The sequence below is a fragment of the Lutjanus erythropterus genome, chromosome 7, assembly GCF_056507025.1.
Source record: "Lutjanus erythropterus isolate fLutEry1 chromosome 7, fLutEry1.hap2, whole genome shotgun sequence".
NCBI classification, from domain to species: domain Eukaryota; kingdom Metazoa; phylum Chordata; class Actinopteri; order Lutjaniformes; family Lutjanidae; genus Lutjanus; species Lutjanus erythropterus.
Window position 1 is genome coordinate 16,129,108 of NC_139323.1, and position 18,929 is coordinate 16,148,036.

Consider the following 18,929-nt stretch of genomic DNA (forward strand, 5'->3'; position numbering starts at 1 on the left):
GATAACAACAAATAATAGAACAGTCTGGTAAGTTTAGAAAATTACATCACTTTACTGTAATGCAGCCTTATTTCATATCGCAATATAACAATATCCAAAATCTAAGATGATATCTTGTCTCATATTACTATATCAATACAATATTGATATAGTGCCCAGCTCTACTACACTATATGAATAAAATGAAATTTCATGATGAAATACATTTTCAATGTTTCAGTGGGTGTTGTTTATTCTCCAAAGGCAGGTGCAGAGTGCAGATCCTGCTCTTTTTCCCAAATACCCTGGAAGCCAATTCCCCGGGGAGAAGAAGGCTTCTCTAAATATGTAGCTAATCTACCACACAGAAAAACGAGCCGAACAAAGAAGAGGTGTGTGTGTGTGTGTGTGTGTGTGTGTGTGTGTGTGTGTGTGTGTGTTTGTGTGTGTGTGTGTGTGTGTGTGTGTGTGTGTGTGTGTGTGTGTGTGTGTGTGTGTTAAAGGGGTACCAGAGGAGCAACAGTGAGACACAGAGAGACAGAAGGTGGAAAACAAGCAACACTGTGATGGCTCCAACAGTTACCCTGTGTGTTTTAGTCTATTTCTAGCCCCTCTGCTTCAGGGGTGTGTATATTCCTGTGTGTGTGTGTGTGTGTGTGTGTGTGTGTGTGTGTGTGTGTGTGTGTGTGTGTGTGTGTGTAAGTGCATGTTCTAAGGGTGTGGGGATTCAGTTCCCTTAGGAGCACTCTGGTACAGCAGCTCTTTACTGTGCGTGCATTACACCAATATGCCATTATAGCAGACACACACACAAATACACAAATACACACACACACACACACACACACTCAAAGAAAACTAGTTTTGTTGTGCTTACATTCTCCTACTGGCACTGTAGTAATACTGCCACGTGCGAGTGCAAGCTATAATAATAAGTATGCATCATAGTAAAAAACAAAGTCTCCTCACACATGCAGAGCAGCCTCAGTCCTCCAGACTTTTTATAGCACCACCTGCTCCTCCTATTCATCAGTGTGATCTGACTCGGGTAATAAGTTCAGAGACAGGCCAGGTCACAGGCATAAAACCATTAGAGTACCAGTATCTACAAAGCCCTCTTTATTCTCATCTCAATGTATCAACAAAGGTTATAAAACACAGACATCAGAGGCGGACCCCTGTGGCCTCTGAGATCAGCTGCAGTTCTCCAGCTTATTGTAGTTCTGAGATCAGCTGCTGGTGGGTTTCTGTAGGAGAAAAGTCTCCAAACGGATGGTGTTCAAATGTTTTAACAGACATCTGGGTCCTTACAGATGTGTTTGTTAATTACAGAGGCACAGAGATCTTACAAGAGTGAAAACTAAATTAACCGCTTAAAGAGTAGCTAAACCCCACAACCACTTTTTTCAGCTAAAAAACAATTTATATGAGCATTTAACAGTGTTGGTCCAAAGTATTTGAATATTGTGTTATAAATATGCATAGGGACTGCCCTCTACTGACTGAAACCTGGCTACTACAATTGAATTTTCCTATTGGTTAATCTGAAGGCAGATGACATATATGGTGACAGCTTTTGTCACTAAACAATCCCCCCTCTATGAAATTTATTAACCCAAAACTGGACCCTGCAACAAGTTGTTGTCAATTTTTGTACATTAATGTGTAATGTGTTAGCACTTTAACCGTTATTTAGTGTTAAGTTACTGTAGTTGGGTTAGGTTTTGTTTTCTTATGTGAATTTCTTATGAGAGTTCAATTATTTTGATATATTAAAGTATACTTTAAATCACTGATAGTTAGTATACTATTCAATTTCAAGCTCAAATTTGCCATAGCAATGAAAAAGCTGCTCTTCAGTGTTGTATCCCGTCATTTTCTGCTTCTTTTTTTAAGTATCGTTTTAGCACCTGTATCTCAAAAAACCCAAACGATATCCAACTACTAAAAATGCAATGCATAGTATTTTACTTTAAACTCAAATGTTATATTCACAACACCTAGCTCTGTATAATTTATAAAGCAGAAGAAGATATTTTACAGAAGAAAAGACCTTGACCATGACTATTTCAACTTCACCTCCACCATGCTCCTCTTCCTTAAAACAGACACACACACACACACACACACACACACACACACACACACACACACACACAAACACGCACACACACACACACACACACACACACACACACACACACTCCTGTTACCCAAAGGCAAAATTCTAACGAGTCCCCTTTCCCTGACTACAAGGCCTCAAATCCTGCCAGTGCCGATTGGCTTCATGCTGACCAGTCCATTCCCCTCCCACCCTTACCCACTCCACACAGGCATATACAGTACACACACATTCATACAATACACTACGATCATACGCCAACCTTCACAGAGTGTAGCATTGAATTATTCAGCCTTTGCGGCAGCTAGGCTGCCACAGCTTTGCTGTAAACAGGTGGATAAGCATGCACGCAAAAGTATGAGTGTAAAGTTTGTCTGTGTGTGTGCAAAGCCCGACGGAAGGCTCAGCGGTTTGCAGCGTGTTGAGGATTGGCTCTGTCGCACGGCAGCCTCATTTCCACAGCACAAGGTCGGCCACTCTCCACCACACGGCCCCGCTCTGCTCCTCACTCCTCATACATCCTATTATGTCTAAGCTGAGCACTGGCACATGCAAACAATAACACATACAAGCACACAGAAATTCATGCACACATATGTATACAAACATACAAGAAGCCACATGCACTCACACAGAAGGCTAACAGTGCAGGTGTGTGTGCAGCAAAGGGCACGGTGCAAAAGCGGGAGAGACAGAAATGGAGACGGAGGCAATTGAGAGGGAGGGGATCTACTTAGAGTGTTGACATTGCAGGAGCCCACATGTGTGTGCCGGAGCATAATCTTCTCCCTGCTCTCATTGGGTTTTTAATGCGGCTGCTATTTCCATAAACCTGCCTCCTGAATCACTGCCAGCCTCTTACACTCCCCCCAGGTCGAGCTTGTACTAATACTAGGAGTAAATGCATGCAGCAAACACATTTCCACCGTTGCCTCTCCAAGACAATCACTGTTGTACACAATGCTAGCATGACAAAAAGGGGGAGGGTGGCATGTTTTTCTGCGCTACAGCAAATGGACCTGCTGCAGCGGCGGAGATTATTTCTTGGATCTGCTGGATTTGAGGAGCAGCAGTGAGAGGACGGAGAGTTTGAGAACAGGGTGGGGGATTGAGGGAGTGGGATAGTGTGAAGGATGCAGGATTTTGTCATGATGCTGAAACTGGGTGGAGTAAATCTCCTGCGGACTTGTGTAGAGAGCTGTGACACTCACAGGCACACACACCAACTGCTGTAGAAACAGCCACTGGGCCTTGACTGGCTGTTTCTGCTGGATGTTCGTAAAAATAAATTACGTCATAAAGGGGTTGTCAGTGTTCAGGTCATCAAGGGATGCTTCGATTTTATTTGCTAAGAGAAAAACATTGATTCTTTGGTTTGAAAGTTAACACACAAGCATATTCACATACAAAAAAGCACTCATATGGTTATGTAATATAAAAAGTAGTGCATCTCCATCAGCAGCAAACAAGCACGAAACAGCACACAAATAATATATTCAAGCCTCACTGTCGTGGGCGGTGTGTGATCACGGCAAGCTGCCATGTGCACATGTTTTTCTTCCCACCTTTAATCACTGCTATCTGTATCTACATAGGGCTGGCTTCAATGCAAAGCCAGTTTACCACACACACACAGCTAATAAAGCCAAGCAAAACACACCTGGTAAACTGTCAGAGCTTCTCCTATTCGGTGGCCAAACTTATGTCAGGCACTCGTGTCCCCAAGGTTCCCATCACACTTCACCGCAGGAATCTATATTCCAGTCCAGTACACTTCCATTAGGCCATACTGTTCCTTTCAGCAGCTAATGTGTAACAGGGGGACATGGATAATAACATCCAAGAACACAAGCACTTCTTTCTGATAATAAGAGGACACTGGGCTGTGTGTGTTTGTGTGTGTGGCAGCCCGTGCCTCCATAATAGCATCAGAGTGTACACAGACACACAGCTTGTATAACAATCATTTCATACTTAAAGTATCTTAATTTAAACATCCACTCAAGACGCGTATAAAGGCATTTAAAAATAGTCTGCCTGGAAAAATAATGCGTGACTGATATGAAAAGTAAGTTCCACATTAAAATCCTTAAAAAGGCATCTACTCATTCTACCTCATTAAAATTTACAGAAGAATAATAAGAATATCTAAATTTTGTTCATTCCTAAAGTTTCCTGCTGGTCATAAGACATCGTCCTACTTCACCGTAAAGTTGATTCTCTATGTATAGAGAACTAGGGATCGTGATGTGAGCTGTAGTGTGAACTGCAAGGCACTGTGGGATTTTAAGACACAAAACCTAGAGACCTAGTAATAGTAGTAGCAGTAATACTAATAGTAGTAGTAGTAGTAGTAGTAGTAGACGTAGACACTGCAGAGGTGCTTATATCTTATCCAACTTAAAAACATAGTGGAATAGTGAGCACTCACTGTATTCACAGAAGCTGAACTGCCATAACATAATCATTCTCACGGCTGGTTTGGCAAACAGATCATTACTGGAGTGCAATTTAAAGGGACAATTGACACCCACATCAAAAACACATGTTTTTCTCCTGACCTGAAGTGCTATTTATACATTAAGTTTTTTTTTTGTGCGTGTGTGATTTGAAGAGTTTCGGAGATGTCGGCCATAGAGACATCTGTCTTCTCTCCAATATATTTGTACCAAATGGCACTTGGCTTGTGGCATTTAAAGTGGCAACAAAATACATTTGAAAAAATCAAATTAAGTGTTTCTTCTACATGGATAAATAGCACTACAGGCAAAAATGTTCTGTATGTATTTGTGATTTTGGCGTGAACTATCGATTTAACTTGCTGAGTTAACATTAAACAGCAAATGGCATAGACAGCAGCTCTAAGATGAACCTTCAACAATATTTCCCGGGACATGTCCATGTATCCACAACATTTTCACGCAAGTGAGCTATAATCAAAACACATTTAACTAATACATGGTTGTTGGTAGCTCCACATACATGATGTAGGGTAGCCAAGTTGTGTTGATTGTTGTTGGGTTGTTGTTACACAGCTAGCAGTTGCTGGCTGCATAGCTACATAACTAATCAAAGAAATTTCATGCAAACCATTGAATAAAATACTTCACTGCCATCTAGAACAAGGTGCTTTTGTCTGTCCTGAAACCATTTTATTAAACTGACATGGACACTTTAGACATAAACCCCTCATGTTGTTAACTGCATTAATGTTTTTTTTTTCTCATATGATGAATACAACATATTATCATAATAAATGATGGAAAATTACTCCAATTGCGCACCTCTTTATTTGTGTCACCTAATTAGTGCAGTGCTGAAATAAATATGAATAAAGTGATGGGTTAGGGTTAGCCTGCAGTAACATTAGTTCGTTTAGATCAACCGACCATTCAGTCACTGTGTTTGTACAGATCAACACTGTTAATTAACTGTTAATTTGCTCAGAGCAGCCCTGTTTCCCTGTTCAACCTCCCTCAGTAAGGAATCTCACAATGGAGCTTCACCCGCTCTATACGTGTTTTTTTCATGGTTGATTTGTGTTTGCTGTCGCTGTATATTTGTGGTTGCTATAGGCAAAATGAGTGTAAACAAAAACATGTGTCCTTAAGTGTGACCACCACTGGCCAGAATGCAATGCGCCTAAATGCATTGATGGCTTCAAGTTTCTACATCGCACTGCAGGTACACATTTTACCAGGATTGACTCCCAAACTATTTCTGATGTCACAAATCTTGCTTTTAGGCCCACCCCTTAAAATCAGATTTTTTAGTGAGGACAGAGAAACTTTCCACTTTGAGCAGGTGAATGTGAAAACAGCCTTCCAGTGCCCACACAGTGAACTCAAACATTCAAGAAAAACTAAATTCAAGAAAAACATGTTTTTTAGTGGAGGGGGGCTTTAAACAATTGCAAACGTTAAAATTAAATAAATCAAATGTGTTCAAATTCTATAATTGCCTCTGTATGAAGTAGTTTTCATTGTCTGGGGAAGTACGCCTCTCCTGAAGAGGATTTAAAGTCTACACGCACAAAAGCAAAACAAAGAAGATTGTGCGTTAGAAGGGATGCAGAAGACTAAAGAAACAACATTTGCTCATGAGTTCAGTGTTACCATGCTGGATGTTTGAACTACACCTTAAAACCTGCTAGTGATGCTAAATCAACCAGGACTGAAATCTTGGGTTATACCTTTCATTTTAAATATTTTTCTCTTGCCCCTTTCAACAAGAAAGGTGAGAGAATCAGTGCTTTGCCCAGGGATATCACAGCAGACACAGGGTGTGAACCCAGGCCTTCCAGCTGAAGACTTGCCCAAAATTTCTAACACTCCATCTCATGAAATTCAAGTATGTGTATGCTGGTGTCCATGTGTATGCAGCTGCCATGTGTGTACGCGGGTGGGCTTGTTTGTGCTCCGTGTTCAGCAAAGGGCCCTGCATGAGATTCAGAATAGCTTGTTAGGTGGTGCAATTTTCATACATGGTTCTACTCATTTGCAACAAGTAAAGTCCAGCAGGATTTTCAGTGGTTTGACATGAATACAGATTCAAACGTTTAAAATAACAGACACAGATGAGTAACCATGCTGGTCAAAGAGAGAGCAGCAATGCAGGGGTTAAAGACAAAAACGCAGACGTTAATAACTCATAACTCATCTCTGGAGAATTCCTAGTTTACATTAATTACACCATAGCCCCTGGCAAACTGCATATCAAGCAGGATTTTGCAAACAAACAACTGGCACATCTACTTACCATCAAGCAGTGAAGCAACAGGGGTCATATCGCAAAAGATTTAGGAGCAGGGAGGCTCAAGAGAGGAGGACAGGGGAAGCAATGGGAGGCAGTCAACTGCACAAACGCAATGCAGCATGGTAATTATTATAAAATGTCCTGTATCATATTTTCTTTTGTTATATTTCAAATAATAATCTTTCTCTAAATCAAAAATTTTCTTCTGAGTAAAAGTCTCCTGACCTGTTGGTTCATCAGCAGGTGAACAGGATCTATAGAATGTTTAGGAACACCGGCGTGCTGCTGTAACTGTGTGTAGCTGGTGTTGTACCCACTCGTCCTATGTGTGGCTGCAGTATTATAGCATACATTTTGTTTCCTTGGACCGCTGGTGTTTGTGTGTGTGAGTGAAGTTGAAGGGAACAGCAGAGCGGCCTCGTCTGTGAGGCCTGACACCCATCAATGTCTGCCTGTTACATTTCTATGACACGCTCTGTCTCAGGAAGAGCAGCGGCACAGAAGCATAGGGAGAGAGGGGAGACAGGAGGATGTGGGGTGGACAGGACTGGGTGGGGCGGAGGGGAAGTCAGCAGGAGGGCTAAAGCAGGACTGAAAGGTACAAGAAAAGGGTTTTATTTCTCACGAGTGATATGGTGCAACTTTGAAACTCACTCAAACGCAGCATGCAAGTAGAGCCAGACAGATATATTAATTGAAGAATTATCGGATGATATTGACCTAGTATAGCTATACTGGTATCAGTGTATACGTTGTCTCAAAACTGTAAGATACAGTACCTCCATTACGTGTTTGTCACAAGTGCCAATACATTGTTATTTGTTTTTGTATACTCCTTAATATTGTTATCGGCATCTGCCACAAAAGTCCAGTATCAGTTGAGCTGTATTCTGTACATATTCTCTGTATCATGGCTGTATAGTCATTGATATTATTTTCTGTTAACATTAAGCGATGCTGTTTATAGTAATGTTGTTTATAGCACTCCATTCAGATGATTGTTAAACCTTTCAGAGCCCAGATGGTTTGGAGATCTGCTCCTCTCTCAGAGCACACAAATACAAAGAGGGAGGGAGCAGGCAGGAGTGTCAGACTTGTTAGCGTCTATGTCTGTGCCCTCGTGCCCCTCATTTATACATCCAGCCACATCAACTATTTAATCCCAATGGTAGGTCAACCCCCTTATGGACGCCCTGCCAGGCTGGCAAGGAGGGGGACGTTATTAATGACTCTGAGGCGTGAGAGAGAAACTTACTGGAGAGCCAGACCACGGAGGAAAACAGTAAAAGAATCAGAGAATTTGCCTTTTTTTTTTTAACACATTGCTGAACACAGTTATAACCCTTCATCATGAACACATCCTCTGGCATTATGGGAAAGAACTTTTTTCTCTGTCTTCCATCTTATTATTCAAATGCAGAGGAAGGAGGAGGAGAATAACGCCCTCCAGCCTTGTGCTTGGCTAATTTGCAGGATAAACGAAACAACTTGTTTTTCAAAAAAAGCCACCGGAAAAATGTCCAGAGTTTGCGGTAGTTGTATTTGCATGTTTAACTGAAACATGTGCCTTTTGGCTGGGTTTCTCAGGCTCTTTGTCTTCTATCAGAGAGGGGGTGTTGGTGCGAGGGGAGGGGATCTTTACTGATGTTTCTCTCTGGTGCAGGCTTGATCTGAGCATGTTAAGCCACGCTGTCTTTGTGGGGAGCCATTCTACCCATCCCTCCATCCTTCTGTCTCCTTCTGACATTCTTTTAACACTCGTGCGGATCTCACACAGATACACACACAAATGCATGAACACCAAAACAATGACAGAAATATAATTTCACTCAAATACTAAAACCATGAGAACAAATGAACATATACTAGAATGATTTTCTCTTTATCAAATATATTATTTCATTATAATTTAAGCTATATTTGACATTTTTTCTGGTGATAGCACTTTTCCAGAAATGCAGAGCTTCACCCCCCCAAAAAAACTGTCACTCTATGCTATTCCCTCAAAAGTGTGCGGCAGAATGGGTCTGATCAATGCTGGCAATATCCCCTGGAGAACAGACACATGGAAAAGTTGAAACCGGGCCTTCAAAAGGCTGAGCTATTGATTGAATTGCTTTCCAAAGTGTTTTTCATCTCTGGGACTGTACAAGGAGAATGCCGGCTGGTGTGCAGCCGGGTGCAGATGGCACGGCTGACCACCATAGAGAGGAAAGAGAGAGACTGGAGGAGGAAGAGGAGTCGAGAGAGACAGACAGAGACAGAGAGACAGACACTTACCCCTGGCAGTGTTTTCTGTTCATGGAGGGCGTTCTGAGCTTTGATGGCCGACTCTCGGGCGCAGTAGGTGAGGAATGCACAACCTGTAACAAAGGCACACCACATACAAACTTCATTAAAATTAAACCTAAAAAACAGAATTTAACAAAAAATGCATTGTTTGAAATGATTTAGATTAGTCGGCATATGCCCTTTTTTTCCAATAATACATATAGTAGTTCAGCAGATCAAAATATAATTAGCCATAATGTCCAGTGGGTTGTGATAAATAGACATATAAAATATTCAAAACTAAGAACAGCATACCTAAATTACATGGCATTATTTTTTATTCAATATTGAAGTTTGCTGAGTTGCTGATTGAACAGTGACTTGCAAGACTGACATTAATTGGTATGTTTCACCGAGTGGCGCTATCCACAGTACTGAAAGGAGCAGGATTGCAGGATTTAATCCTGGCAAGCTCAATTTGCATTCAACTTTTTGTTTTATTGTCCGAATGAGCAAAGGACAAAGAAATGATTGCTTAGGTGTAGTGCTACAAGGCGCACAGGAATAACTCTGTGCTGTGACAAAATAGAATATTTGCCGTTTACATAATGCCCCAATGAGGCAGAGCACAGTTTTTTGTAGTGAGAGATGTCTTTTTCCAGTTTACAATAAAAATCTGATGCAGAAACAAGATTGAAGGAACAGTGGTTGCAGTAAATGACCTAAAACAAACCACGATTTAACCGTACACATGCACACGTGCATGTTATAGGTGGGCTCGGCTACTTAAAAATAGCAATATACCTCCAGTATTAATTGGCTATTTCAAACCTATGTCAGGTAGTTGCTCTATATGCTGGAATTATGGAATATTAACGGCCATATCAGACGTAAGAAAAAAAAGACCAGTGTAAACTCTGGTACAGATCATTTAAAAAAGTGCAGCAGTTTAAAAAGGAATAACACCAAGAAAGGGGAAAGGGAATTATGTCCAGGTACCAAGCCATTAACAAAATAAGAAACCAGATAGAGGGTCTCATGGTTTAGTGTAAAATTCTTGGAATAAACCAAGCAACCGTGCAATACAACAGGCTGTATGTGGACAATTTTCTGTGGTGGTAGGGGGAGAGCAGAAAAAAACTAAACCACGACAAAAAAGTAGGAGATGAGCAGAGAATTCTTTGGATGAATTGCCAGGCCCGTCCAGCCTCCCTATCCCTCGTGCCATGTCCTGTCAAAAGCTCCTAGCAGCCTGGCCAGCGTCCCCCGCCCTGAATGCTAGTGACAGCAGCGGAGACAAAAGAAACAGGACTGCAGGAGAGTATCGGGGGTGTAGGAAAGGAGAGAAGGAACGGATGAGATCAGCGTAGGGATATGGAGGAAGGAGGGAGATACTGACAAAGAAGAGGGGAGGACAGGACGTGGTGTTAAAACTCTCCAGGGTGAATGCCTAACTGCAAGACTTCAAGTATGCTGCCATGCGTGCACACACACACACACACACACACCCTCAAAAAACACCCACCAATCACCAATGTTAAGCATGCACATACACACAACATCTGTCAAAATCACCAAATACATATAGAGAAGAGAAAAGAGGAGAAGAGAAGAGACAAGGAGAGAAGAGAAGAGAAGAGAAGAGAAGAGAAGAGAAGAGAAGAGAAGAGAAGAGAAGAGAAGAGAAGAGAAGAGAAGAAACCAGATGGAGTATTGAGGCAATCATTTTCCCCCTGACTGTCTGAATAAATAGATTTGCTTGTGTTCTATTAATGAGGTTCATATGGGTTACCATGCATCATATTTCTGCCACTCTGAAGATGGTTTATTAGCAGCCGCTGCATTTTGGATCTCATTTCAACAGCCAAATGTATTCAGTGGGTGGTGGTGTATTAAGCGTCTTTACACTGACAATATTCCAATCTGTTTTTCTTGTTGCAAATGAGATCACATTTACCCATCAAAACTGAAGCAATATCATCAATCCAATACTGGCCTATCACAGCTATATCTGTCTATATAGCTACTGGCATATTGTCAGATATGCATCTATATTAAAACCTTTTTTTAACAGAACATAATGTAGCTTGGTTTATTTGTTAGTTTTACAGAGGCAGCATTTTAAGGATATTTGATCAGTTTTTTTTTCCTTCTCTATTTGTGTTTTTTGTTTAGAGTTATTTGAAACTGTCAAAACTACCAGTGAAATTTTACTGGCTCAGTGCCCTGATGTCATTTTGGACAATCACCTTTATTTCTAAATTGTAAGATATCCTGTCTACACTACATATCATAGTCACAAGAGTTTAGAGCCTGACCAATATAGGAGATAGGAGATATAGGACCAATGCCAATTTTAAAAGGGAAAGAAAAATCACATATTACTGATATGGTGGCTGATATAGTGAATTTTTGAGCTGGAATGAAACTTTTTTTATGTGGATTGTGCACCGATTTCACACATACATGGCTCTATTAAGGTACTCAGAAGGCAAGATAAACAAGATAAACAGTTATAAAAACATCAGTACTGTGCAGTATCAGTCAACTGCTGAATATTTTCATTTTGTCAGTCAATTAAGGGCGGGTTGTAAAACAAGAAGCAGCTTCTCAGCAGCTTCTCAGCTGCTCTTGTCCTCATAAATTCCCCCCAAACACTGTTCCTGCATTATATGTTCTGTAAAAATAGTTTCCATATTAGTAGCCTATATATCGGCCCATATAGGCCAATCAATATACTGGTCAGTTTCTCTCAGTTAACCACTTTTGATGGATCATTGCACAAATTGTGTGTTCTATATTTTGTAAAGTATATTCTGTTTAAAGAATATCAGTCGATATGAAAATATATGATTTTTTTCTGCCACAAAAATACAGTGTGTCACCCTTATATAAACATTCATCATCCATTTTTGTCACGTAAAAAAATCATATTGCTATTATTCCGACAGATACTGAAATTGAAATATGATTTGCAATTAGTTGGAACAATTGTTTTTACATCACAATTTTCATCTTAACTGAAAGAAGAACTATTAAAAATCATGATGATGTGACATTTGTTGGGGTTTGTACCAAAGAAACATGTTTTCTTAAATCAGGAGAACAAGATCTGTGGGGCAGAGCGTCTCTGCAGCACTACAGTATTTCATTATGATGCTGATTTGTCACACATTTTTCATGTAACAAAAAAACTGCAGATTCTGCAATTTGGATATTGCACTTGGCCATGTTGCAGTTTTGATAATATTTTGATTATCTGTGCATCCCTAGCGCCTGTGCATGTTTATCTTTTTTGCCATTTCAATGTGACCCCTGCACTTTGGCTGTGTCTCCACCGTAACCTCTGCTGGACTGCATCAAAAAGGGGGGTTAAAATGCCATGTCAGTCACTGATCCATTGATTGACCTGTAACCTGCCTTGCTGCTCTCAGCCCAAAGTGTTTGCACATGTGTATATGTTCTTACTCACCTGCATGTTTATGCACAGCGAGCATTTGATCACTCTTATCCTAATCACATTTCTTTTCTGTTTGGTGAAGCGCTTCCTTTTGTTTGGGACAGTCTGTCTGCACCCTGTCACGCTTTTCAGTGTGAGAAAGACAGATTGTGATGGAGTCTGTCCAGGGTCATGACCTTTTGAGGTGGCTGACTGTAGCCCTGGTGTCACGGCGCAGCCCTCCCCATAGCCTCCCTTGTCCCAACACCCCTAACCTAATGATTTCCAATGGCCACCAAGCAAATCACTCAATCACTCACACTGCTGTCTAATTCTTTTTCTCTCCTCTGCGTCAGCTCATAAAGAAATACAGGGACTGTAGAAATGTCATTGTTGTTTTTGGCTTGTGTGTTTGTTTGTTTCACAAATGGTTGAGGGTAATAGGAGGGAATGGCTCCATTTTGGTGGTTGTTTTTCTCTATTTTTTGCTCTCTCTGGGCTTGTTGTTGTTGTTGGTTTACTTGACAAATGCTGGCCCTATCTCTGAATAAGAAACAAGTATTTTGCATTACAATCACAAACACGATTTATTTGTTAATCTGTAATGCATAGGGCACTGAGAATAAATTAATAACAACCACAACAGTGGCAAACAAAAGAGAAACATGAACTCCATTTAAATGTGATTCTGTGCTCTTTAATGTATGGCTTAATAAGAATTTGCAGGCCACGGGCGAAAAAGCTTTAACAACTCCATAATTGGAATCCAAACACGTACAAATTGCCAGTGCTGCATTGCATACCAAGTGCAAAAGTGTGAGGGGGGGAGCATGATGAAATTGTTTGAAACACAACAAAAAGCCACTGTAATCGGAGCCTGCTGACACAGCAATGGGGGAAGCCTTCCCGTTGTGAGGAGATGATCCTCTGCATCATCTGATAGAAACCTAAAACAGCCTTATCGCACACATTGATTTCAGCTCCAAAGAGAAGAAATTCCTCCTCTCCACTTTCTTCCCTTTCCCTCCTCCTCTTTTTCTCTGTTACCGACTTCTCTCTCTTCGTCAATGCCAACTCCACTCCTCTCGTCTCCTATTTCTTAATGATATACTTTTTAGCGCACGGTGTGTGTGTACTGGGAAATAGGGCCGAGTCTCTCCATCTCCACTGTGTTGAATTGGCATGTAATTAAAGAGTTGTACATGGAAGACAGGGAGTGAGTGGGTGAGATAGAGATAGAACGAGAGAGAAAGTGAGTGTTGGGAGATACTGTATAACTGTATAGCTGCAACAACAGTAGCCATTTACATTCGCTGTGGAACGGGCTCTCCATTACCAAAACTCTGTGTATCTGGTGCAACACAGTAGATATTCTGGTAATTGTTTTGTCAAGTTTACAGGTCCTGTTGATAACATCAATGTACACAAACACACACACACAATGTTGGTACTCTCTCTTACCTTGTCTGAGTACTTATTCAATTAACATACTGACCACTGTCAGTATGTTAATTGAATAAGTACTCCATAAGTGTGTGTACTACTTAGTATGTGTATTAGGCATGTCACTATTTTCCAAATCCACAATTCAATTAAATTTCCACTTTAAACCTGTTTTCAGCAATGACAGCTATGCCACTGTTAGACTATCAAATTCTCACATGCAAAAAGCCACCAGCCTCCCTGTAAGGAAGATGGTCTTGTGGGTAACCTGAACCCTAATATGAGATGTTGACTTGAGGGTTTGTTGTACGAAGTGAGTCTCTGGCGGTGCCGGCATGTTGCTACAGTCACAGAAAATTGTTTCATGCTGTAAGGTGTAGTTAAACACACTACAAAGAGTTTTAACAGAAACAGACTAATACTTTTAGATTTATATGACCTACAAAAGCAAATGAGAATTAGAAAACTGGCTATTTCTATATAGTTATTCTTAATACCTGCCACAAGGCCTGCATTATTTCAATTTAAATCGTATATCAATTAATTTTGGCTCCTGCATGTCACAAAGCCATGTTTCAGGTCTGCCCAAAAAATCCTGAACACAGAAATCACAAGCAGCACTCTATTGGTCTAACTCCAGAATTCAGTCCCACATAGTTCTCAGTGGTTAAAAATGTTTTCAGCAACTATCTTCTAACATGTATAAGGTGTTTAGAAGAAAAAAACTTTTTCCTTTACAGGGACTTTCTAAATTTCAATGCAGCTGAGAGCTGATCCTCAAGTTCGTTTGTGCAATGCATTGTGGGACAATGATGTCCATAAACACCACATTCAAAAATCAAACAGCTTTTAAATGCAGTCATGTCAGCTTTGAGTAAACTTCATTTTGATATGTTTTGTCATCCACATAATCAAAACCAGCTTAAACTTACAGTGTATCAAACTGGGACACAGCTTTTGTCTACCAGCTGTCACATGACCAGACACATAAAGGCCTAATATGGAATAAATATACATGCAGTCACAAATTTAAACAACAAATATGAATATATTATGAGTACACTATACCTTAATCACATCTGTTTAAGAAACCTACTCACCAAACAGTGTCAATACTGGATAACCCCACAAAGAACTTACAAAAATTGTGTTCTGCAAATATTAAGACATGAGCCACGCTATGAAAATGAAACTGGAAAAATTTTAAAATTACATCGTATTTACAGTAAAGCATAGCCAACACTAACATCCACACTCTTACTTTCTCCCAACTAGCACTTGACTTATATTTGAACTGGTAATAACAAAGAGACAGAGTGCTTTTTTTGACACGTCCCCAAGGTAAGCAACATCATGCTGTTCCTCTTATATGCAATAATGATAACTGTTGCTCATGTTCAGCAAGGGTGCAGGTAAAGTATATCAAATTTGCACATTAACAATGAAACAATTTTAAAAGACTGAAATTCCTGATACTTATACTGATTTTCAGAATTTCAGAAACAAATAATCTCGAGTGTGGACTTGAATGAAACAAAAAGACTGCAGGACCTAAATAGTAATTAAATATATAACCTTTAGGGTGCACTGTCCTGTCACTGACTCACCACTGACATCAATCAAACTCACAAACGTGTCAAGCATAAATTAAAGCCCCAACTATCATTCATAAATTACCATACAGGACTATTAGGAATATAAGCAGAAAATCAATTCTCTTGGGAAAAATATATATATCAATCAATACAACAACCTTTAACATAATTAACTTTTACGATTCACACTGCAATGTACTAACCACTTCTTTAACCCAGAAAAACATCTTGTCCCTGACTGAAACTAAAACAAATGTAAGAAATAAAATGGTATTCAACTGTTATATTTCTCTTTGTTAATCACCAAGTCACCACATTAGTGCTAAGACATCTGACTAAACTACCTGCTGTTTACCAGCTTGTTAGTTGAAGTTACAGCTAACAGTAATAGACCTTTTTTCACAGCACATTTTCTTGATATTAAACAGTAAGATAAACTCACCTCTTACCAATTAAAGATCTGTACAATTCAGGTCAAACACAGTCAGGATGCTGCTCTTGTGGCAGCTCACTCATGCTGTTATTGGCTCACTGAAAGACTCTGATACACTAAAGTGAACTAATGAGCATCACTGGTAACACCTGTGTTTATCCTACTATTTCATATCAATATGAATATGCCGTGAAAGAGGTCTACTGCATACACACAGACACACACTCGAGTTATATGAGATAAAAATGAGCATACTGCATAACTTCCTAACAGTTAGCTAACCGAACTGCTCCCCAGCCAGTACTACTTTATTAGCCGTATACTTATTTAAGTTACTTTTAGCACTGCCCTCTGGTGGAACATATTATTTATTGGTTAATTATCATTACTTACTAACTTCAACAAGCTTTCAATCGACTAGCAACGAAGTAGGTCTTTCTTCACATATACTCACTGTTTTAATAACATTTACGTTGTTTACATAAGTGATCTCTCCACGCTGGGATCCTGCACTGAGCACGCGCAAACTCGTTATCCTCAGACGTTGCAGTCACGTGCAGGGTTGTGCACGAGCGTCACCGTCAAAGCTGCGTCAGTGAACGTGCTCATGTTTTTAATGAACGTGAACTGGACGGTTCACTTTGCAAATAGTGAAGATAAATGTGGCCGTCGTTAACAGTGAGAATCACACAGGTAGTTCAGCGTTATGTACTCATCTCCAAACATCTCTATATATGGGAGAAATAATGTCTTTGGAGTCTAAAAATATTATATCTCAAAATAACAAATAACCTTTATCAAAATGACTTATATACTAAGTAATTATTTTGAGATGTTAAGTAATTCTTTTGAGATACTAAATTATTATTTTCAGACAGTTTCTCATTACTGGAGATACTAACTCAATATTCTAACATAGGGGAGACCAGGGGCAAGTGTAACCTTTTTAAATTTTCCTTTATAACTCACACACTACTTGAAATGCACTATTTATCTTTTGATATAAGAAACAGAGTCTGTATACATACACTATCGTCTGCATTCAAAGCAGATGTCTGGGCTACTGTTCCAAGATTTTAATGATTTGAATTGAGTTAAATGTAATTTTGCACTTACAAATAAAACACGAGTATTAGTATAAAACCATTATGTAGAATCCAGTGTCCCTGATAGAAAGAAAGTTTCAAATTAAATTAAATAATAAATTAATTAATTACCAGAAGAAATTAATGTGAACTAGTTAATTTTTGTGACTGTGAGCTTTGTTCACATTTTGAAAAATGTGAACTATGAACGTGATCTAGTTCATGTTAATGTGAACTGAACTTTGAGCGAGTTCTTTTTAAGTGTGAACTTGTACAATACTGGTCACATCATGGCCAATTCAAGTAATTCAGCTTTCTTGGGATGAATGTTAAAGCTACTTTGTATTGTATATATTGTTGAATAACTGCTTTATTAAAGTAGCCTAAAATAAATAATCACAAGATAAAAAAAAAAAAAATGCTGCAATTTATGCAAATTTATGTCTCTCTTGTCAATTTGAGGCCAATGCTAAGAGAGATAAAGGGGTTAAATAAACAACATATTTAGCTAACTTTTTTAAAGTTTATATAAAGCCCTTTTTGATCAGTGATACTATTGAAATATCATGTAACTATCATTTCCCTAGTGTTTTGTTATAAATTTAGCTCGCTGGAGAATCCACTAAACTTTTGAAAATGGCTAATAAATTGTTTTTCCTGAATATGTTATTAAATGGGTCCACTTCACATCCACAGACCACACGTCTCAACTTAGCTGTGAAAAGCAGGAGAGATAGCCTACAATGTTAGGACTACATGTTGCTGGGGTGATAATAAAGAACATCAACAATAATACTAATAAGACATTATGAAACAGACTACTTTGATAACATTTCATACGAAACTAAGGACCTCAGCAGTCAGTGCTGTTTAGCTAGCCTATATATGCAAGTAGGACCATAAAGAAGTTAATTAAGAACATAGTGCGCATGACTACAGCTACAATTTGTGACGTCAACTGTAGAAACTCAGTAAACATCTGACTTCTACATTGGCATTGGGCATAAATCATGTACTGTAGAATCGTCAAATATGAATGCAGCTCCTTGGAGACTGGACCGGTTTAAACCACAACCTCTCTTTTCACTCCGCCTTTCATACCCACTTTGCTCCCTTTTCTCCATCTCCTTGCCCCAGAGGAGCCACACTGCCCCAGTGTTATGAAAAAGTGTGAACTTGCCCTGAATGTGGCATTTCCTTGGCCAGAAAGTGTGAAGGTAGCAGAAACAGAGCCAGTCCTGGCACCAGCCTCGCCTGCACCCTCACACATCATTTGCACTCTTTGGAAAACACTATCACTGTTGGTAGATTACTTGCTTACTTCATTTACTGCCATGTGGGGCTCAGGGGGAACTGATAGCCTTTCAGAGGGGACGGAAGCTGAAACACACATCATCAGCACTGATACAATGTGATTATGACCTGAATCATTGCCAGCCGGGGAGGCAGGAGGCTCAGTGGTGCAGATTGACCGTGAGGGGGGGTAATCAGTCTGGTCTCTGAGAAGCTTTTAACTCATATAATCACTCCCTCACCTTTGAAAAAAAAAAAAAGTTGCTTGATCTGTTCACACGCTCAAACAATCACGCCGATGTTCAGGGGGAGAAGGAGGACAGATCGAGGGAGGACAGACAGAGAGGAATAATAAAGAAGAGCTGGAGCATGGAGTTGGCAGGGACGTTCCAAAATGCTCTCACTCATTGTTCTGACAACAATATTTTCTCTGCCCAGACCTAATGGGCTTGTAATGAGCACTGTAATATAAGCAGTAGCCTAGCGTAACCTGTAAACCTTAATTAAGTCAGAC

General features: G+C 39.8%; 1 protein-coding gene across 7 annotated transcripts in view; it reads right to left on the minus strand.

Annotated features, from left to right (window-relative positions):
• celf5a (cugbp, Elav-like family member 5a) overlaps nucleotides 1-18,929 on the minus strand; it is a 270,790-nt gene that overhangs the window by 235,621 nt on the left and 16,240 nt on the right. For all 7 annotated transcript variants that reach the window (XM_084722924.1, XM_084722926.1, XM_084722925.1 and 4 more), the window contains exon 2: nucleotides 9,137-9,219. In XM_084722924.1, the coding sequence (XP_084579050.1) occupies nucleotides 9,137-9,219 (83 nt within the window). The remainder of the gene's footprint in view (nucleotides 1-9,136; nucleotides 9,220-18,929) is intronic.